The sequence below is a fragment of the Cyprinus carpio genome, chromosome A19 (genome assembly GCF_018340385.1).
Source record: "Cyprinus carpio isolate SPL01 chromosome A19, ASM1834038v1, whole genome shotgun sequence".
NCBI classification, from domain to species: Eukaryota; Metazoa; Chordata; class Actinopteri; order Cypriniformes; family Cyprinidae; genus Cyprinus; species Cyprinus carpio.
This window is the reverse complement of record NC_056590.1, coordinates 20,142,565-20,165,509: the sequence shown is the minus strand read 5'-3', so window position 1 is coordinate 20,165,509 and position 22,945 is coordinate 20,142,565. Positions and strand designations below refer to the sequence as shown.

The following is a 22,945-nucleotide window of genomic DNA, read 5'->3' as shown; positions in this document are numbered from 1 at the left end:
CTGTCATTTTTTTCACCTAGCTCTCAAGGAATCTTATCCTGGATATTTTCACAAATACCTGAAAGGGTATCTCACGGTCTTAACAATTGTTAGATATTCATCTCATGCACAGTCTTATTTATGTTAATATCTTCTTCTTTTTTTTTTTTTTTTCTTGCATGTTTCCAAATGTGCTTTTCATTGTTTTCATTTTTTCCCTTCTCCTTCTCTATCGTCCATGTAGATTTAGTTTTTCAATGACTTGTCTGGTTAAATGAATAAACAAATAAATGCATCCATAGACATGCATTGACAAAGTGCACGTCTCTCCCTGTCTGCCAAGTCATTGCAACAGGAACACGGACGAGACTCCCGGGGTAGGGGTGCTGTTTGGTATTCATATGACACAGCTCTCCTCTCCATTTGCCTCTCCTTCTCCCTCTCATTGGCACTTCCTTTGATATCTGATTGAACCACTTTGTTTCTTAAAAATGCATGCAACTCTGGCCAAATGGTGCCTCTAGTTTATTTTGGAAGGACAAGAGTCTTGGCTCTGTCTTCTGCTTGTTTTTGAGTAAGAAGATGCTTTTGGAAAAGAATAGAGTGAGTAAAATCAGGCTGTGAATGACCTGTGTTGAGATGAAAGGTATTTTTTCATTTCTTTAGATGCAGTTGACCTCTTCATATTGCGTGGTTTGAGGGGAACAAATCAAACCTCTTGGGGTTTAGTCTTTCATCTCCCTCCACCTTCCCCTTTGTACTGAACATGCAAATCTGACACTGAGAGTGTAACCACCCACTCTCCTGCCAACTCTCCCCACAACCCTACCAACTGCCATCCCATCAGGGAGGATTACATGAAGGAGTTGTAGAGCAGTAGAGAGAGAAACAGGAAGGGATAGACAAAAGAGTAGAAAACACATTTAAGTTGATAAAAAATGAACATGAGGTTTAGTTAACGGTGGTGGTGTATGGATTAGCTGTACTAGTATAATGTTTGTTCAGGCAAGACCCTCGTTCTCCATTCAATATTAGTGCCTCAAGGACTGGAATTAGGTTAGTTAGCTAAGCATCACGACCAGTGCTGAGTTAAAGCAAACCCCTTTCACTTTCACTTATGTTAAAGGGGACATCGGATGACCATTTTCCACAAGTTGGTATGATTCTGTAGTGTCTTCGTGAAGTGTCTGCAACATACTTTGGTTAAAATACCTCAGTTGTCCTGCTGCAGAGAAACACCGGCATAACAGGACATAACCACCTCAATGCTTTACTGGAGGAATGCTGTTATTTTGATGGTGAGCTGAATTGATGTTGACCAGACATAACGTTTGGTGTTGAGGCCAAATAATTAAATTTTAGTCTCATCAAGGCAAAGCTCATGTTTTGGCAAAGCTCATTCATGACTGCATGTGGCCTTTCTTTATAGCCTGTGTGAATTGTAGCCTCAGCTTACTGTTCTTAGCTAACAGGAGTGGCACCCAGTTTGGTCTTTTGCTTCCTTAGCCATCTGCTTCAAGGTTTGATGTGTTGTGCATTTAGAGATGTTCTTCTGTATACCTCCGTTGTAACATGATTAATTGAGTTACTGTTGCCTGTCTATCAGCGCAAACCAGTCTCCCCATACTTCTCTGACCTCAGGCATCAACAAGGCATTTTCACTCACAGAACTGTGGCTCTCTGAATTTTGTTTTTTTGTTTTTTTTTTGGACTGTACTCTGTAAACCCTAGAGATGGTTGCACATAAAAATCCCAGTAAATCAGCAGTTTCTCAAATACTCAGACCAGCCTGTCTGGCACCAAGAACCATGCCATGTTCAAAGTCACTTAAATCACCTTTCTTCCCCATTCTGATGCTCGGTTTGGATTTCAGCAGATTGTCTTGACCATGTCTACGTGCCTAAATGCATTGAGTTGCTTCCATGTGACTGGATAATTAGATATTCGTGTCAACAAGCAGTTGAACTGGTGCATCTAATAAAGTGTATGTAAAAGGATTCTGGAAGAAGTGAACATTCAGACTGTTTTATGATGGTAAGTGGTGGTTTGGTGCTACATTAGCTCATTGACGGAAACTCCTTATGAAGCTTTGTGGTGACAGCAATAAACCAGCATCCAAAACACAACATAAGCTGGTATCCAGTAACTACGCATAACACCTGCTTTAGCATCTTGCAGGCAAAAAGGAAGCTGGCTGATATTAAGAGAATAGATGCATCATTGTGCGACTGCTTCCCCTTGAGAAACCAGCCGCCACTTGCATAGATTAGCGCTTTATCATTAGTATGACACAGATCTGTCCTGTCGGTGGTGATGCGATGGATGGTGGAGTCTGAGGGGGTTTCTGAAGTGCTCGTTTCCTCACAGAAACAGACAATATATGTGTGGTAAAACTTTGCATTGCCAAATGGGTGGAGGGGGATGGAATAATTTGGTTCTTTATCAGATTTGTAATAGCACTCTGGCTGTAGGCTGATTAATCTCATTTAGAATTTCTGGATTGAATAATGTTTCTCTTCCTTTTTATGTCCTCTTAAGCCCCTTCACTCTGACTGCGATATTAATTCAATTCAATATTGCTTTATTGGCATGAATGTAAATGATACAATATTGCCAAAGCTTAGTGTACATATATAGAAAAAAATAATAATAATAACAATAATAATAATTAAATGAACATCACATTAATGGAACTGCATATTATAACATCTTAGAATATTAAACTGTAACAAATTATAATGTGTGAACATTTGATACCACAGTCTTTAACTTACATAGAAACACACAAACACACTAAGGATCACTGTGGTGCACAATAGGGTCAGACACACTGAGGTCTCACACACACACACACACACACATACACACACACACACACACACACACACACACGTTCACCTGCTGTCTCTCAGGCTGTGGCATGTCCACACATATCTCGCAGCCAGTGCTGCTGTGTGTCCCTCTCCTAATAGTATCTTTATTTGTTTCTGTCTCACTAATGGCTGTAAAGTTCTTTATTAAGTTGGTGAATTGTTGAAGTATAGGTTTCTTATGGATATGTATTTTCTGACAGGTGAAGGAGGAAGTGCGTCTCTGTCTCGATCTCTCCTGTCTGACAGTGAGCACACACTCTCTTGCTCTCTGGGTAACCAGCTCTTTCTGTGTCTGCCCGTCTCGATGGCTAGACTGTGCTCACTGAGCCTGTACTTGCTCAGGATCCGTCTCTGCTTTTGTGTCTCTGACACTCTGGAGATAATCTTCACATTCATAATCTGATTTTAGAGTTCGATAGAATTGTAATTTACTTTGTGTTTTAGTTTCTTGATCCCAATGTTCCAGTATCTTTAGATTGTCTGATAATTTGATTTATTTTGATGTTTGGGTGGGAAGCAGTGCTGGTCTGAAATGGTTAGTGTTGGTAGAGTTAGTCAGGTTAGTAAGTCTCAGAACTAGCTGACTGAGTGGACTCTTTTCAGGGTTCAGTTCTTGGGTTTGTAGAGCTTTAAAATGTAGCTATTCTGTGGGACTTGATTTAAGATGCATCCAGAATTGGAGGGATCTTTTATGCATATTGATAATCAATGGGAAAATTCTGCCCTACATGCGTTATTGGGGTGTTTTTCTTTGTAATTTTAGAATCATTTTGCAGAATTCTGTGTGTAGGGCTTCTGTTGGATGTCTGTCCCATCTAGTGTAGCTCTGATCACTGAGTGGGACCCCAAACCTCACTTCCATACAGCGCTATGGGCTGAATCACACTATCAAAGATTTTACACCAAATTGGAAGCGGTATTTCAATATTTTGGAATTTTTCTTGATTGCGTATAGAGCTCTTCGAGCTTTATCTTTGAGAGCATTCACTACCGAATGAAACTCCCCGATGCAGTGAGGATCAGGCCGAGGGTAAGTGTACTGCATCGTATGCTCTAGGGCGGTGGCTGCCTAGACTGAACTGGTATCTGTGTTCCTGACATCTGGGCTTCTCCTGAAAGACCATAATGTTGGCCTTTTTGAGGTTTACTGCCAGGGCCCAGTTCTGGCAGTAGTTGTCCAGCAGGTTCAGGTGCTGCTGTAGTCCCTGTGCGGTGGACGACAGCAGCACCAGATCATCTGCGTAAAGCAAAAGCTTGATTTTTTTGTCTTGTAGAGAGAGTCCAGGGGCTGTAGACTGTTCAACTGCACCGCTAATTCATTAATGGAAATGTTGAACAGCGTTGGACTCAGGCTACAGCCCTGCCGCACTCCTCTTTTCTGGGTAAGGAATTCTGTATGTTTGTTGCCAATTCGGATTGCACATTTGTTTGTTTGAATACATTGATTTTATAATGTCAAAAACTTTACCCCCCTACACCACTTTGTAAAAGCTTATAATGTAATCCGTCGTGCCAAATAGAATCAAATGCTTTTTTGAAATCGACAAAGCATGCAAATATTTTTCCATTTTGGTCTGTTTTACGTGTTTATACCAAGTGATTAGGTTGTGTGTTAGGGTGTAAATGTGGTCAGTAGTTCTATGATTTGGAAGGAAGCCAATCTGACTCGGGCAAAGGACATTGTGCTCCTTAAGGAAGTTTACAATTCTATGGTTTAAAATACTGCTAAATAACTTCCCCAGATTACTGTTCACAACAAATGCCTCTGAAATTATTAGGGTCCAGTTTGTCCCACTCTTGTGAATAGGGGTAATGAGTCCTCGGCTCCAGATGTCCTCGGCTCTCTCTCTCTCGCTGCCTCTCTCTCTCTCTCTCTCTCTTAAGCCCCTTCACTCTGACTGCGATATTACTGCTGTAGGTTGCTACGTCTCTGTATTGTTGGTCGCTAGTGTTGATTGTTGTATATTTACATTGTATATTGACAATTAATAGGAAATACAGTTAAAATTTACTATTGGGTAAGTAAATGTAACAAATCACATAAAAATTTATCATCTCTTATAGGAAAATTAAACAACATTTTCTCAAACTTTTATAACTGCCTTAATCTTTTAAACAACTAAGAAGATCTACATTTTATGAAAATCACACTCAAAATCTCAATGATTAAGTACAATACAGTCTCTGACAGACAACATGTTCAAAACGCCCAGTATTCCACCATCAAATCCCCTAAAGCGAGGACTTAGGCAGAACGTCCTGTAGTTTACCAGGAAATGTGTGTACTCCCTGTAGCTATTTAGGCTTCTTGTAAATACTATCATGTATTGTTACAATTACGTTATTTTTTGACAGACAAAATGTTACATTGAGCTGTCGGAGATTTGTTGAATTGTGGAAATCAAGTTGGTGGTTTTTTTTTTTTTGTTTTTTTACCAGGAAAGGATTGGTTTTGTAATTGTAATTTTAATTGTTTTGGTAGTCGCTACACATATCACTCCTGATTTGCATGAAATGTAACTTTATTCAAATTTATCACACTGAAGGACATTGTGTCACCACTGAATCTTTCCACTCTTGTCAGGGAAAATAACTGACTGATTGGAAATAAACAAGTTTCTGTCGCTATGTCAGTCTCAGTGTAGATGGGATTTACCCTTAGATGCAGGGCCTTTCTTTATTGTATAGGAATCTATAAATAATAGGGGTGCTCCGATCAGGATTTTTGAGGCCGATCACCGATCGCCGATCACAGAAAGCAGTATCTGAAGATCCGATCACCGATACCGATCTTTTTAAAGGCTTTTTTTTTTTATCATTTATAACTATATATATTGATATTCCAATAAGGATTTTTTGAAATTTATTCAGGGCCTGAATTTCATTTTTTGAAAATGGGGTAATTCCCCTCTTAGGGGACTTAGGGAAGCACACGGACTGTGCTTTCACCGAAGAGTCCGCTACTGATCCTTGGCTGTTTATCACAAAAGCACAAGCACAACATTTATCCATTATTTTGATTTCAAATCCAAACATTGTCACTGAAAATGCTTTTTCAGCATTGCAATTTTTTTTTTTTTTTTTTTTTTTTATTTTTTTTTACACAGTACAGTAATACAATCTTTAACAGACATGTTTAAACAATAAATATAAGCAACACATTATTCAGTACTTTTACTTTTGCATTTACATCTAGATTTATGTATTCATTTGCTCAAGCAAGTGGCAAAACATTTAAACTACTTTTCTTACGTTATCATAAACTTACCATTGACAGAAATAGTCAGCTCTAATGCCTTTGTGTTTTTAAAAATATTTATTACAAGCAATCCTGCCGTTCATAAAGAACTTTGTTTTTCTTCCTCCAAGAGTGCCATCTTATTGCCTTGTTTATCTAAAAGTGCTCTTTCCCTTTAAGTGTTGACTGTGAAACACAGTAGACTTTAATAATATGCATGTATGGTGTAATTACTACATTTACATGTCAATCCATGTTTATATTTACTGAAAACAATGCACTGTTATGCGTCATCAGCTTGAGATCAGTTTTATGACATCGGCCTTTTTAGAGACCACCGATCAATCATCCCAAAGCGATTATCGGCCGATTGTGATCGGTAGCCGATCAATCAGAGCACCCCTAATAAATAACTGTTGATCACTTTCATTTCACACCCAGACTCTGTGCAGAGTGAAATATCTGGAGTTCACACAGTTTGCTGTATATTGTGTGTTTATGTGAGTCTTTCATTTTGAATAGATGGATTTGTCGAATTCTATAACCCACACAATATTCAATTTAAACTGGGATTTAGAAATACTTTCCACTCACTTTTTTTATAGGTGGAGAAACACACACACATAGAGAGCTAGAAATCTAGAAACCAAGCTCCGCTAATTTACTTACGTGAATTGCACTAAGCCAAAGCAGTTTGCTACTGGTTTGAATGTGCTTTCATGGCAGCAATTCAGTGGAAATACTAAACACATATTACCTACAATGCCCTCGTTAATTTATTTTCATCCCCACAGCAGTTGTTTATAAATGGGAGGAATGCATATGGCACACAAAGCCATTTGACTTTCAACTGTGATCATCTGTGGTCATTTAGATTACCTCATTATGAAAAGAGATTTCCTGGAGCATTTCAGTCCTTGGTAGTGCAACTGAAGCAAACAATCAACTATGGGTGGCAAGGCACTTACAATAGATCTCCGGGCTAAAGTTGTGGATGGGCACAAGTCAGGAGATGGATGCAAAAAAAATAAATGAATAAATAAAAAAAAATGCTAAGGGTTTATCAATGCCTAGAAGCACAGTGAAGTCTATTAAGAAGTGGGAGGTATTTGGTACAACACAGACCCTCCCTGGATCAGGATGTAGCCATGAACTGGATGAAAGAGCCAGGAGGAAACTGGTCAGAGAGGCAACCAAGAGGCCTACAGCAACTCTGAAGCCATGACTGGAGCACTTGTCAGGATAGAAGGAAAAATGGATGGGGCAAAATACAGTCAAATGCTTGAGGAAAATCTGCTGCCCTCTGCCAGAAAGTTGTCAATGGGAAGAAGGTTTACCTTCCAAAAGCACACAGCAAAACTGAGCACACTGTGGTTGAAAGAGAAAAAGGTTAATGTCATTGCATGGCCTAGTCAGAGCCCAGACTTAAACCCCACTGAAAATCTGTGGAATGACTCGAAGACTGCAGTCCACAAACGATCACCATCAAATTGAACTGATTTGAGTTAAAGAGTTAAACAAATTTAACTCTTCTGCAAAGAAGAGTGGGCAAATATTGCAAAGTCTATATGTGCAAAGTTAGTAGAGACATGCTGGTGTTTTACCTTTCCCTTGGATGCACTGAGTAAATACAGTGAAGTGATGTGTGGCCAAGTATGGTGACCCATACTCAGAATTTGTGCTCTGCATTTAACCCATCCAAGTGCAAACACACAATAGTGAACACACACTCTGTGAACACACACCCAGAGCAGTGGGCAGCCATGTGCTGTGGTGCCCGGGGAGCATTTGGGGGTTCGATGTCTTGCTCATGGGTCTCACCTCAGTCGTGGTATTGAGGGTGGAAGAGAACGCTGGTTATTCACTCCCCCCACCGACAATTCCTGCCGGACCTGAGATGCAAACCCACAACCTTTGGGTTACAAGTCCTACTCTCTAACCACAACTGCCCGACAGCTGGATAAAATAAAAACTGTATCTGTCTTCATTTCAGTCTGCAAAGCAACAAAATTCTATACTCAATGTAACTGGAGTCATGGGGTGTGTGTTTGTTTTCTAGAAATATGTATCTAACTTGACTTTTGAGACATCAATCCTTTGCATACTGCCCCTGAAGTCATCCATGTGTAAAAGGGCAGTGAACCGTGAGGGATGGGGTCAGCTTTTACACATGATCTCTTTTCATTGCTCACTTAGCATAGAACGATCAAGTATACAATATACTGTATACTTGAGCTAATGTCTTAACTCGTGATTTTTTTTTTGTTTGTTTGTTTGTTTAATACCCCATTTTTGATTCTGCACTAATGAAGCATAGTCTGTGTTAATGAGCTTTTGTGTTTTTGCATGTGTGACAAAGTTCTCTGCCGCCTCCTTGGTTAAGGGCTTTTACTTCAGTTTCTTAAAAGCAGGCTCCTGACATCATTTACATAATTTCCTTTCAAATTGCTAACTGTTGATGATTTAACTCTAACAAATTGTTCCAGTCATGCCAAAAATGGCTTATAGGAACTTATTTATTTCAGTCAGGAGCACTCTGTTTGAGTCCTGAACTTTATATTTGGTGGCAGGCTTCACTCTGAAGGGTTCAGATTCTGAGCTATCCACAGGCAAACCTCACTGAGGTTTGAACCCCCAAAACCTAAGCAATTGCCAGATATTTTAATATGCACAGTTATATATACCAATTAGAGTAACACCGTACTGTGGATAATATTGAAGAGAGCAACATGAGCTGGATAGATGATATACTGTTTCTCCATGGCCGAGCAGTTAAGTGATCATATATCTGCATAGGAGGAGTTGGGGATGGAGGAGGGTGAGTGTGTGTCTGTCCAACAGACTATGGCAAGCATGAGTACGGATGATCTTATATATCTTATTAATTGTAGTGGGAGGAGTTACGATCAGTTGAGCGTCAGCTGATGCTAAAAACATGCCGCTTAATAAAACAAAACCTTTCAATCAACATTCGTCACTCAAAATACATTATAGGTTTTTCTTAAAATGTTTGTTTTGTTCAGATTTTGGCCATTTATTGTGGCCAGCCTAAGGCACACCTGTGCAATAATCATGCTGTCTAATCCGCATCTTGATATGCCACACCTGTGAGGTGGATGGATTATCTCGGCAAAGGAGAAGTGCTCACTAACACAGATTAAGACAGATTTGTGAACAATAATATCTTGAGTTTAGCTCATGAAAAATGGGGGCAAAAACAAAAGTGTTGCGTTTATAATTTTGTTCAGTGTATGTATGTATGTATATATAAGCTCTTTGTTTTGTATGTATGTAGATGTATTTATATATATATATATAATGTATGTATATATAAGCTCATTTTATATATATATATATATATATATATATATATATATATATATAAAATGAGCTTGAGGTCTAAACACCTGGGGGTTTTATCCCCAAATCTAGCCATTGCTGTTCATTTCTTTAAAAATTATTGAACAGATTCTGATCAGCTTTGTCTGTCAAGTTTCATATTTGAAGGCATTGATTTGGTTCAAAATGTTTGCATACCAAAAATTCAAAAGTTTTAGCATGTTTTTCCCCTTTGTTGCTTTGTTGTTGTATAAGCGTGTCATTTAGATTTTTTTGTTTGTTTTTTTGTTTTTTGGTTGTACATTTCTCTAATTCAAAAGATGTTGCAGTCTTGGTAAATTTGTCCTTAGTGTGCATCATATAATGCTCTGGACTGTTGTCAATAGGTAAGAAAAATCTGTTTTCCTTTCCTGTGTCCCCCTATTACCTGCAGTGACAATGTACAGAGCTAGTTTCTGTAGAGGCAATCTGTTATAATTATCTGTAGAGAACACTTTGTTAGTTATGTATTCAGTACCTTGTGCATTAGTAAGGTAATCTGGTTCTGGCATTTAGGTTGCAGAAAACAAGCACATTTCTCTCAGATTGGAAGTGGCATGTCACATTTATGCCTTTACTTTTAAAGTCCTTATTGAATTTTTTTCTCAAATGTTAATGACTTACAGTAAATGCTGCATTTTCCACCATATAGCCTTAAAAGAGATTGTCTCTCATTTATTAATATTCTTGTTTATATTTAATACTTGAAAATGAATGTCAATCTACTAATTTTCATTTATTTTGTATTTTTCCCTTTATCTTCTCTCTGTCTGTCTCTTTCTCTAAGATCCTTCTGATATTAAGCACTATCCAAGTGGTAATTTCCTGTCTCGCACCTCCAAATTGACCGTATCGCTCTTTGAACAAATTATTATTATATAACTAGTGAAAACCTGTGAAAATGTACAAATTAACACAGTGATTCCAATAACTTCTCTTTCCCCTTGGTGCTATATAGTGTAGATTGCTTTTTCTCTTTTCTTTACTCCCTTCTGGCTTACCTTCTTTAATCTAAACACAATAACTGACAAATACATATCATGTTTGCTTGTATAACTCCACAGGTTGCATTTCCTGGTCTTCCACACAGAAGAGGTTCATGATGTTTTGCGGATCTGGGATGGGCCTCAGGACGGAGGTGTTCTCCTGAGAGAGCTGAGTGGCTCTACACTTCCTCCAGACCTCCACAGCACCTTCAACTCTGTCAGTCTGCAGTTTACAACCGACTTCTTCACCAGCAAACAGGGTTTTGCTCTGCAGTTCTCGGGTATGTGTTTTACTCACACTCCATTCACTCTCAGTCCACTTCACAGCACCACACTTTCACCAGCGATCAGCGTTGATGGTTCAATTGCAGAATTTGCAATCCTTGTAGATACTTTAAAGGGTGAATAGTTTATTCCCTCACAAAATATAAGTGCATTTTGTTTATTTTGCTCTTTTGCATTGAATCAAATTTGATTTGGTTCAAGGCTTGAATGTCTTTATTTATTTATTTAAATGCCAGTGCAGAATATGAACTGGAAGAACTCTTCCAGAACCAAAGTCTCTGTAAAGCAATCAGTTGCTTAGAGTTGGTGTAGACGCATTTTCATCCAGGTTGCAGATATTATGCGAAAAACCGAAATATTGCAACAAATTGTAGATAAAATGGGGTTTCCATCCTCTTTGGCTCTTTGGTAACACTTTAGTTAAGGGACTAATTCTCACTGTTAACTAGTTTATACTAACTAGCTTATTAGCATGCACATTACTAGCATATTGGCTGTTTATTAGTACTTATAAAGCACATACTAATGCCTTATTCTGCATGAATATATTTTAGGTCCCTTAATCCTTCCCCATACCTAAACTTAACTACCTTACTAGCTATTATTATTTTGGGGCTATTATTATATTGGGGTAGTCTTGGCCTAATGGTTAGAGAGTTGGACTTGTAACCCAAAGGTCATGGGTTTGAGTCTTGTGCAGAACACCATACTTGGCTACACGTCACTTTCACCTTTATTAATATGCAGCAAATTAGGATTTTATAGAGGCAAAAGTCATAGTTAATAGTTAGTTAATAGTGAGAATTGGTCCCCAAACTGAAATGTGACTGGATATTTTATTAAATGTACTACATTTCTTGCCGTTTTGAGCATGCAGACAAAGCGTAGAGTATGTGAACAATTGGTCGGACAGTTCTATGAGTCAGTAGTAGCCAATCATCCGAGCAAATTATTGCGTAACATGAGGCCTTGAGGCAAGCCGCATGATATTTTTGGTTTGTATCTAGAAATTGATTCAGTAAATGTGCTTCCATGTTTTACTAAATATAACAAATTACCCCTCTAAGCGAGCATGTAAGTCAATGTTGTTTTTGGAAAATTTTATTTGCATCTTTCATTTGCATGTTTCCATCCATCCCCATCCTGAAATTTTTTGATAAAAATTTTGCTAGTGGGAGACTGACAAAAGAGAAGCACCATCTTAGAGCTTCTCCTAAAGCTTCCGACAGCATCCACCATGCAGCACGACCTTACAGATGCAACCTCTCCACTGACAATAACACTGAAACCTGTTAAGCCAAGGTTTATGTGCTTCTGTCTGCTGTCAGCTTGTAACCAGGGTAACCATCCCCGCCCACCTCCATCAGCCATCACTCCAACCACAGTGTCCTGATTTCTTGAGTGATACCTTATACACTCAAAAAAGACTAAATGTTTTACATAAAAAGTGAAAAGAAATAATATGCCATTACGCATCAATGCCATGATATATCTGTTCCAAAGCCTCACATTTTACTTTTAAAACAGCCAATCTGGGTTAAGGCATCTTTGAGAGAGTACCACAGAGTTGCAGGTGTCTAGATAAATAAATGAACGTGTGAAGAAGCATGCGGACTAGAGCTGTCATCTGGGTGCTACAGATTTGGTGGCTCTAACTGTGCAGGTAGTATGCAGGCTTACAGCAGTTATTGTGGATGTTTGTAATGCTTGGTAGGTCAGTACCACAAACCTGCAGATAACATAGATTGGTTACTCATAAACAACAGACTTTCTATCTTTCTATCTTAGTCTAAGGACAGTGGCTGTCCTTAACAGTGGGAGGCCTTCGAGTCAAAAAGGATGAGAACCATTGGTCTATATTGAGATAATGGGATCCACTGATTACGTTAAGGTTGCTGACTGGATGTTTTCCTTTTTTGCAGTTTCAACTGCCACTTCCTGTAATGATCCTGGCATTCCAACAAATGGCACCCGCATAGGAGACAGCAGAGAGCCAGGGGATCATGTGCTGTTCCAGTGCGATCCCGGATACCTCCTACAGGGGGCGACCAAAATCACGTGTACCGAGATCAACAACCGTTTCTTCTGGCAGCCTGATCCACCCACCTGTTCTGGTAAGAGCATGCCAAATTAAGATATGTAAATGCTCCCTTCCTCAACCAACACTTCCACAGTGATCCCTCCATCTTTACACTTTATTTTTAACGTAAGAGCAGGCATTTTTATCTTGAATGTGCATGACGTCTGATGTCATACGCTTCCAGTTATTTTAGCTGTAGAAAGCATGTAGTTATGCTCTAATGCTTCTTCATGGTGCAAACTGGTATTTGTTATCATATTAATTTAATTTAATATAATTTAATTTAATTTAATTTAATTTAATTTAATTTAATTTAATTTAATTTAATATTTTAAATAATTATTGTAATCACAAACAGTTTTTTTTTTTTTTTTTTTTGCACAAATAGTTTCACAATTTCACTGTTATTCCTCTAGTAATTTACTGATAGCAGCCATATTAATCACAAGACTACCACATTCACAGGAAATAGCTTACTTCCTGAAAAGATAAGGTGGATACTCTGTCCCATCAGTTTCACATAAAGAAAGACATAAAATTAATCAGTATCACACAAGCAAAAGTAGGGTTGGGAATTTTTACAAATTTTCTGGTTCCGGTTTCGCCTAACCGTTCCGTTTCTGATTCTGGTTCCATTAAAATCATTAATTAACTATTAAAAAATAGTGGTAAGGAAAAATGCACAATACTCATCTTCTCAATGCTTAATACTGTTTATTACTTACTGTCAACTTAATTTAATGGTTGGCAATGTCAAAATTCAACATATATTACAGTATATGGATCTTCATAAGTAGGGTTGGGTATTGTTAGAAATTTCTAACGATTCCGATTCCATTTAAATGAACTATTATTATGTTTTTTACTATTTTACCTTCATTGAATGTAGTGTTGCTGGAAGGTAATAAGTAATGTTGAGTAATGCTAGTCCATCAATCAGCATGTGCTTTAAAGTTGATGTTTTTTACACTATCAATAACATTTTGCTTTTCAAGCAGGAATAAGCTGGTTGGCCAAATAGTCCCTTGAGGGCTAATACACCAGTTAATTTCCCTAAATTAATGAAATATAAACTGTTATACTTATAACCATGTATACACACACTCCATTAAGCCCCTATTTTACAAATACTAATGCAGTCAGGTGACGGTGTGATGCAATGAGTGGTTTCCACATTTTTAAACATTTAAAATGCATGAAAATACATATTTTCTATCACTTTGTTTATCACTCTTGAAATGACCTGTACACTAAACAATCTAACCCTCATACTTACATAACAATAGCAGTCTGTTTATTTAGTGGGCCAAGATAAAGTCAGTATGTATATTAATGACAATATGGGACAAATATAATGTAATTTAGTGGCGGCAGATGCTGCGCACTGCCGGTACATGTACAGTCAGACAAAACAATGTGCACAGTTATCAAAGGCGTGAGTGCAGTCGTGGGAAACGTGTGCGGTAGTTAAAGACGCGGTGCATCTGTGGAATGCGCGTCATTGGAATCAATGTGCTCAGTAATTTAAGAGGCAGTGCAGCGTTTCTGTTATTTGGTTTGTGACATCCTTTACTTATACCCTTAGGGGAAATCCTGAAATGTCAGAACACCGGTGGAAGGCTGCTCACAGCGCTTGGTCACGTGTCGCACCAGAACCGTTTTCGGAACTACAACTTAGAAATTACTTACGGATCCGATTCTTTTCAAAGAACAGAACCGGGTCTGAATAAGAAACGGTTCTCGGTTCCCAACCCTAAGCAAAAGTGCAATTATAATGAATATTGACAGAGTTTTGATTTGCCTAATGGCTAATAATGCTAATATACTGTTGACATCAAAACCCTGAACATTCTGAAAACTCATGTAAGCACACTTTATATAATGAGCTCAACACTCAATTTAAATATAACACATTCAAAATATGTTTTAAAATCATCCACAGGAAGAATTAGAAAATAAGTGCATTCACCACATTATTGACCACATGAGGGGGATAATTTATTATGAGATGATGAATCTGGAGAACATTATTATTGTATATTTCATTATTATTATTATTTCTGCTTTATTTCTGTTTACCATCTATTCATAAAGATTTCATCACAGTACTTCCCAGAAAAGGATTTTTGTGGACATCAGTATTTGGTTTTCTTTTGTAAATTAAAGTCACTTTATGTCAATAGCCAGTCTTAACTATAGTATAATTAGGTTCCCTTGTTCAGTTAAACTCAGTATGAGTTTGTGTTAATGTTAACCTGAACCACAGGTAAAACCCTGGAAATGTTTGCCTGTTCCAGGTTTTCTTTTAAAAACCTGCAACTGCTGAGTTGAGCACATGACTTTATTTACTTAATAATCTTTGGGACTAGATAATTACAGATTTGCTAATAGTTAAAACTGGAAGTGTTTATCTCAATAAAGCTAAAATACAACTATGTTCTAGATAAGTGTTTTATTTTTTATTTTTCATTCCAAGTCCTTTATTTGTGAACAATAATATTTGAAGGTCCCATTACTTTTCCCATTTTTACTGGATGAGGATAAATAATTTTTACTCGATTTCTCCCTAATTAAATTTATATTTTATGACTTTTAAATACTGTACGTTTTTCAGGCTTAGTTTGGAAGTTAGTGTGCCCCAGCCCTCTGTTAGAAAAACACTTCTATATAAAAATTTTTCACAAAAAAGCCCAAAATTTTAAAATGCAAAAATAATATTCACAAATTCAGTTTCCACTGTTTCTTTTTCCTTCCTTTTGTATTGCAGCACCATGTGGAGGCAATCTGACTGGTCCCAGTGGACTGATCCTGTCCCCTGAATACCCAGAGCCCTATCCTCATGGCAGAGAATGTGACTGGACAGTAACAGTAATGCCAGATCACATCATATCACTCACTTTTAATCAGTAAGATTTTTTTTCTTAAAACTAAAGTCTCCCATTTTCCAGTAGTTAAATTACCATATTGAAGTATACAGTGTTATACAAGTTTTCTAATATTTATCATTTTAGATTTATTTCAATTAACGGAAACTATTTTTAATAGTAGTTCAATAGTTTTAGTTAACAATAACAACGCTGGTTGTTTATTAATAGCATACATGTTTACTTCTTCCCACTAGTTTTAGTTTAGAGCCAAGCTACGACTTCCTGCACGTCTACGATGGGCCTGATTCTCTCAGCCCTCTGCTGGGCAGCTTTTACGGCACGGACGTCCCTGAGCGCATTGAGAGCAGCTCCAACACTCTCTTCCTGGCCTTCCGCAGTGACGCCTCACTCAGCAGCAATGGATTTGTCCTGCAATACACTGGTATGTTGCCCCCTTGTGGTGGGAGGAATAAGTTGCATGCTTTCCCATTTTGTAGGAACTTTCTGTGCCAGTATAGCATGAGAATTTGGTTAAACAGTAGTATCAGAATCACCTTAATTTTCCATTTGTCTTTGTTCTTTGCCTTTTGTTCTTTTGTTTCTGTAGTGTGCTGTACTGCAACAGCACTTTGACTGTTGCCTCCTGCTCACTGCTTTCATGTAGCGTATAATTATCGACCCATGGAACTTCTCACAGTCGTCTAGAGAAGAATTATGAAAATGAAAAGCCAGAATGCGCTCACTAAAGCTGGCATTTGATCAATGTTTTGCTGTCACACTAAAGGCTCAGCACAAATGAGAACAAATGCGAGTTTGCTGTCTCTGTATGCGCCCTGCTGACCTCACTTTGTTTGATGACACTTTGGCTTATTAGTTTATTCATGAAATGACAGACTTGTCCGATCAGACACAACAGGATCCCAAATCAGTACTCACCAAGAGTCCGAAATGGTAAAATTTGGCTTTGGCAAGCAAGTAAAACAGAAATACCGACAAAACTGCCACCATTCTTCTATGATCCTTGCCTCAGTGGACCATCAGAAATCTATATAAAATGCCTTTTTTTGTGTTAAAAAAGATTTAGAATGTGAAGATATATAGGTAAAATAATATAATAATAACAAAATCACAAGTGCAGTTTTACTAAGGCACTGATACTGTTTTCTATAATAATTCATATATGACATTTTTACCTTTTTTGGAAAAGAAAATAAGGAAAAGTAGCATGCTATTTAACAGTTCGCTGTCTTTTTAATAGTATTTCATACTTTTATTCAGCAAGGATGCGTTAAATTGATTGATAGTGTCATTAAAGACATTTACATTGTAACAAAATATTTCTATATAATGAAAAAAAAAAAAGTTTCCTCGAAAATGTTAAGCACCACAAAAATGTTAAGCACCACAACTGTTTTAATCATTGATAATAATATATGTTTCTTGAGCGGCAAATCAAAATATTAGAATAATATCTGAAGGATCATGTGACACTGAATAGAAGAATAAAGACTGGAGGAATAAATTGCATTTTAAAATATATTAAAGTTGAAAAAAAAAAATCACAATAGTACTGTTTTTACAGCATTTTTGATCAAATAAATGCAGCCTTAATAAATGTGAGAGACTAAGCAATACCAAACATTTGAACGGGAGTGTATAAATTAATTAATTTATTTATTTTGTAAATATGGTGAAATTAACACTAGTCTCATGGCATCCAGTAAGACAAATATTTCAGAACAACAACAGCAGCTACCGCATTGATGCTTTTACACTCCATGTTTGTTAAACATGCTTTTTACAGTCTCTGTCAATGAACTTAAAGTGAACCACAATAGAAAACTCCCTACTGATGGCCGTCGCTGGCATGCAGTGGTCAGAGTCAGAGAGAGAGAGAGCGAGACCGTGCTCTATAGATCACTCTCTGTTGGGCTTGGTGAATGAGGAACAGTATACTCTCAATCTGGTGCAGCAGATGGACACAGTGTGTGGCACTTCAAAAGCTCCAGTTCCAGACCCCAGTCTCCTCACAATGAATTAGTGTAAACTAATAATGTGGAAGCAAATCATAAACATACAAAAAGTGTGTTTGTTTCAGCTTAACCCTGACAGAAGTGTTCGTTTAGCTGGTCTGGCACAAGGTCACGTTGGCTCATCTGCATGTGCCGCTGCTTTTGGAACGAACTTCAGGTGCTGTCAACCTCTTTACAGACCAATCAGCTTCTCACATACTCCCAACCGTGTCTGATTGGCCTTCGAGGTGCAATATGTGGGCAAACTTTCTGCACGCTTGACCACCAGTTAAATAATCACCACACACACATACACACTCCATTGCTCGTCCAGAGTGTTCTCTGCCTGCTCAAACATTTGTCATGCCCAAATGCAATAACACACACTCATACACAACCTCATCAATGGACACCTAAGCTAGACCTTAAGGCTGGCTCTGGTCCACTCATAATTACTGCCTGTCCCGCACTTGTCTTGTTAGAGCGGTGAGGAGCCAGTTGTAGGAAGATGAACTGAGCTATGGACTGTCTGGTGCACCAGCCACAGCGAACAGATTGCGGCCGGTTTCAGTATGCTATTGGGCCATGAAGGGCACGGCATCAGAATGAACGTTGCAGTGTAACTATGTTTGGAAGTAATATCTCAACAGGAACTGCATGCAACTCGTTTTTTGCTGTGCGATGCAGATGTGTTGTAAGAATGATTGATTTCTAATATTGCCCAAACTATGCGGTGTGCGCCGTACAAATGTCCTGCTGGGTGATGGACTGTTTTGTGTAGTCAGCAGACATAATCCAGCACAGTGAAACAGTTAAAATATACTGGCCCACCCATCCTAATCACACCGGGCATGTAGGTTGCTGTGGCATATTTCTGCATTGTGAATTGGTGAAAGCATATGTGTGCGCTCATTTTAAGCACCTTTGAAGTGCACTTATTCACACAAAGAGCCTCCTCTGTCTTTTTTCTTCTATTTTTAGCTCATGGGACTCTCAGTTGTGTTTCTTTTGAGAAACATTTCAACATATCCTCTCCAGTACTGACCTTTTATAGTATCTACAGCTGTTGATTCTTCAAAACCTGCACAAGCAGTGTTCATAATTATATTTTTGCCACAGCTGGTTAATGAATTGTGGGGGGTAGTGGATATAGGAAAAAAAAAAAATCACATTTTGGATGTTATAAGTTGCATTGATTAAATACAGCTGGATAAAACAAAACCTGTGTCCGTCTTCATTTCAGACTGCAAAGTAACAAAATGTGATTATTTTAAAGGGGGTGATTCTTTTCTATATCCACTGTGTATTGCATGTCTTTTGAAACGTGTTACACTGTAGTTCCATATAAAATCACACGCCAGTTGGCAAGTAACTGCATTATTTACTCGACAAATCCAGTTTTTTTACTTACATCAGCTACTTGGCGAGTACTGTATGTGTATATATAAAGGTCCCTGTTAACACTGGATAATCAGTTTTACAAAAATAGCTATACATCATTATATCTTCAAGCCTTTTCTTCTTTATCCTTCTTTTCCTCAACAGAAAATCCCAGAGAGTCGTGCTTTGAGCCAGGCCTTGTGCGTAATGGTACTCGTGTTGGTACTGAGCTGAAGTTGGGGGCAACTGTCACCTATTACTGTGACAATGGCTATACGCTGGAGGGAGACGCCGGTATCACTTGCATCATGGGGGGAGACGGCAAGCCAGGCTGGAACAAACCAAAACCTGTTTGCATAGGTAAAAGCATAACACAAATTTTAGTTCAAGCTTTTTTTCTGTAACCATAAATGCTCTTGCGATGTCAAAAACCTAGTGTTTGTCACATCTGCTGCCATTCCCTTGGAAATATGCAAAGGCTCAACTTTGCAATGTAACCTTGAGGAATACTTTGTAATTTAAGATCAGCAGAGGGAACGTCAGGGAGGAGATGGGGAGGACAGAATACTAGTCACTAATGCCTTCTTTCTGTTGCTGTCCCTCTTGCTCAGCTCTATGCGGTGGTCAGTATTCGGGGTTGGAGGGGGTGGTGCTCTCCCCTGGTTTTCCTGGAAACTACAGCAGCGGCAGGACTTGCCTGTACTCTGTCATTGTGCCGAAAGACTATGGTAAGTAAGCACATGTGTAAACATACTATACATGCACACAGTAACATTCATGAACTTTACATTACAACCAAGGACGTCTTCAGTATAATAGGAAAGCCAACTGTTAGCATTCCCCTTTATCTCAGTAATTTGAATGTCATCACAGGGAATGCACACATTCATAAACCTTTCAGTAGCAACTAGTGTTGCACAATATAACGGTACTAAAACGGTATCGTGATACCCCTCTTTTAAAAATGGTACGATTCCTCATTTTACTAGCACCGGTATTTTAAGAATGACAGCGTTTTAATAAGAGCAATATTTTCTAAATTGCGTCGACATGCAACAGCAGGACAATGTGTTTTACTTTTACATTTTAAAAGGAATACTCAACCCCAAAATTAAAATTTTGTCATTAAACACTTACCCCCATGTCGTTCCAAAGAACGTCTCAAGCCTCCAGGTTTTCATCCAAAATATCTTAAATTGTGTTCCGAAGGCGAACAAAGCTTTTACAGGTTTGGAACGACATGGGGGTAAGTGATTAATGACAAAAAAAAAATTATTTTAGGGTGGAGTATCCCTTTAATAATACAGTTTCTGTATTATCTCTTTCTTTAATGCTACTGTTAAATAGACCTACTGTACCGAAAAAACGAAAAAAAAGTTTATTTCATTTGTGTCTTTGTTTTATTGTATTTATCTTTTGCATCTCTGTTATTGTATTTTTTGGTATCTACTTTCATCTAGTTAACAAAAATGACAATATCATGATATAAATTGTTATTGTGAAATAAAATTACTCCTAGTGTTGAATAATATTTTGGTCATATTTCACACCCCTAGCTCATGCCCTGCTTGGTTTGATTTATCACTCAGAACTTATGTCACAAATAGTTAAAACGAGGAGTTACAGTGACCATATATTTATCTTAAAACCAAATTGAATGCATGTAGTATGTGGTACGGAGCCCCGCACATGGCATGCAGGAAAAAATAATAGGCTAAATCATGCGCACGATTTACAAATTCGTTCCCTCAATGTACTAAAACGTGCACACAATTACTATTGCGTTCCCTCGATTTACTATTTTGTTCACTTGATTTATAAATTGTGCGCACAATTTACTAATTCGTTCCCTCGATTTGCTAAATCGTGCGCACGATTTAGCAAATCGAGTGAACGCAATAGTAAATCGAGGGAACGCAATAGTAATCGTGTGCACATTTTAGTACACTGAGGAAACGAATTAGTAAATCATGCGCACAATTTATTTATTTTTTCTTGCATGTCATGTGCGGGGCTCCGTAATGTGTACCAAGATGGTTCACTCATATTCTGTAGAATATAGTGAAAGTCCCGCCTTCCAAATAAAAGATGCAATCGCCAATTGGTCGTCACATCACTCCAAATGTCATTAGATACTCCAGTTCCCATAAACTGGAGTATCAAATGCAAAGCAACTGCACATGCATGTTGGCTGGACTAACCATGTGACCTTTTTAATGCTATTTGAGCACAATAAACAACATTTATGGGACTGTTCATGTCTTATTTTATTGCTGCTTTAAATGTTATATAAATGTTAGTTTAACAATCCGTTTTTGTGATTTCAGTATTCCCAAATTTAAGTAGTTGGACTTACATGCCCAAAATAGCAGCCTGAAGACATTGCAAATTGGCCGCCGAGTAAACTGCATCCTTGAAAGTGACTTTAACCTGTATTGCCCTTATTTTCAGGGCTATAGAGCCTCTAGCTATGGACAACTTCTGGATATCCCCTCATATAACCCCAGCAGCTTCCACTTGACCACCGGACTTTTTTATTTGATCCATAAAACACAGAGGTTGTTTGACCAGTTTGGGCTTCCTACAGAGTGTGAATTAGCAGAGGCGAGCCTGTCTGTATTTTGTCTGGGTCAAGCCAAACGTTGTGGAAGCAGAGCTAATTAAGGCACAAATTTCCGTAGGCATGTCATAATGGCTTCGAACAGCTGCGGGATAGGGAGCATCGCAACACAGGTTTTCTTTTTTATGGCTCTCATTTGGAAATTTACTCTACTAAGCACCAGGTGTCTATAGAGAGGACAACAGGTGTTTCGCAGGTGTGATTAGGTTCTGTCTTTTACTATTGAATTAACATTTGCAGAGTCATGGTTTTAGCTGCATAGTTCATTGATGTTATGTAACTACGTCTCTTAACTTTTTCTCTTTTTCCTCTCTCTTTATCTTTCTGCAGTGGTGTTCAGCCAATTTGCATTCTTCCAGACTGCACTAAATGATGTTGTGGAGGTGTATGATGGGCCTACCCAGCATGCCCGTGTCCTGAGTTCTCTCTCTGGGGCCCACACAGGTCAGTAAACCTTTCTCGAGCGGTATTAACTTGACTCTATTGGTCTATACTGGCATTGGGAGATGAATGCTAAAGAGGCTGCATTCAGACCCAAAGGTAAATAGAAGAAGTCAATTAAACAACTCAGTTACCAAGATGAGTTGCATCTAAAATTAAAAGAGACACAAGCCTGTACGATTCACAAATACTACAATTTAAAGCTGAAGTGTGTCATTTTTGCACCACCGAACGTAATTGTAAGAATAATGACTCCTACTGTACGATATGTGGAAAGTGGTACATAAAATAAGTAGTACCGTTTTTTTAGACGAGGACAGAATTTTCACTTTTGGGTGGACTATCCTTTAAGATTATTGATTAGTAGACTAGTTCAGACAACCCACTTTATTTATTTATGTAAATATGTAAGGATGTATTGCACATACCTAATCTCTGAATGTCAAATCATTCTAATATGCTGATTTGGTGCTCAAGAAAATTTAAATGGTTTAAGCTTAATTAATTAATGAAGATGACGTATGTGAGAGAATAAAATGCATAACAAGCTTGATGACTCATACAGTCTAACAAACAGATTTCACTGGGATCCAGTAAATAGGACTCACTTCCTTAAAACAGATAAGAAGTCAGAATCAAATAAGCAAAAACGTACTAGCTAAATAGATCCCCAGTGAGACAGAGAGGCTGAAAGCTTTTATTCAGCCATAATGGAGTTCCGTTTAATGTGGTCAGTTGAGGAGATTTCAGCTCGAAGATTAACAGGGTTTTCTCGCTCGATCTCTCTGCTCCTGACATTCCCATGA

At 38.1% G+C, this 22,945-nt stretch overlaps 1 protein-coding gene across 2 annotated transcripts in view; it reads left to right on the top strand.

Annotated features, from left to right (window-relative positions):
- The window catches only part of LOC109107572 (CUB and sushi domain-containing protein 2-like), a 273,002-nt gene that overhangs the window by 181,619 nt on the left and 68,438 nt on the right, over positions 1 to 22,945 (top strand). For both annotated transcript variants that reach the window (XM_042776949.1, XM_042776948.1), the window contains exons 26-32: positions 10,533 to 10,735; positions 12,662 to 12,853; positions 15,587 to 15,725; positions 15,941 to 16,128; positions 19,244 to 19,438; positions 19,690 to 19,806; positions 22,029 to 22,142. In XM_042776949.1, the coding sequence (XP_042632883.1) occupies positions 10,533 to 10,735; positions 12,662 to 12,853; positions 15,587 to 15,725; positions 15,941 to 16,128; positions 19,244 to 19,438; positions 19,690 to 19,806; positions 22,029 to 22,142 (1,148 nt within the window). The remainder of the gene's footprint in view (positions 1 to 10,532; positions 10,736 to 12,661; positions 12,854 to 15,586; positions 15,726 to 15,940; positions 16,129 to 19,243; positions 19,439 to 19,689; positions 19,807 to 22,028; positions 22,143 to 22,945) is intronic.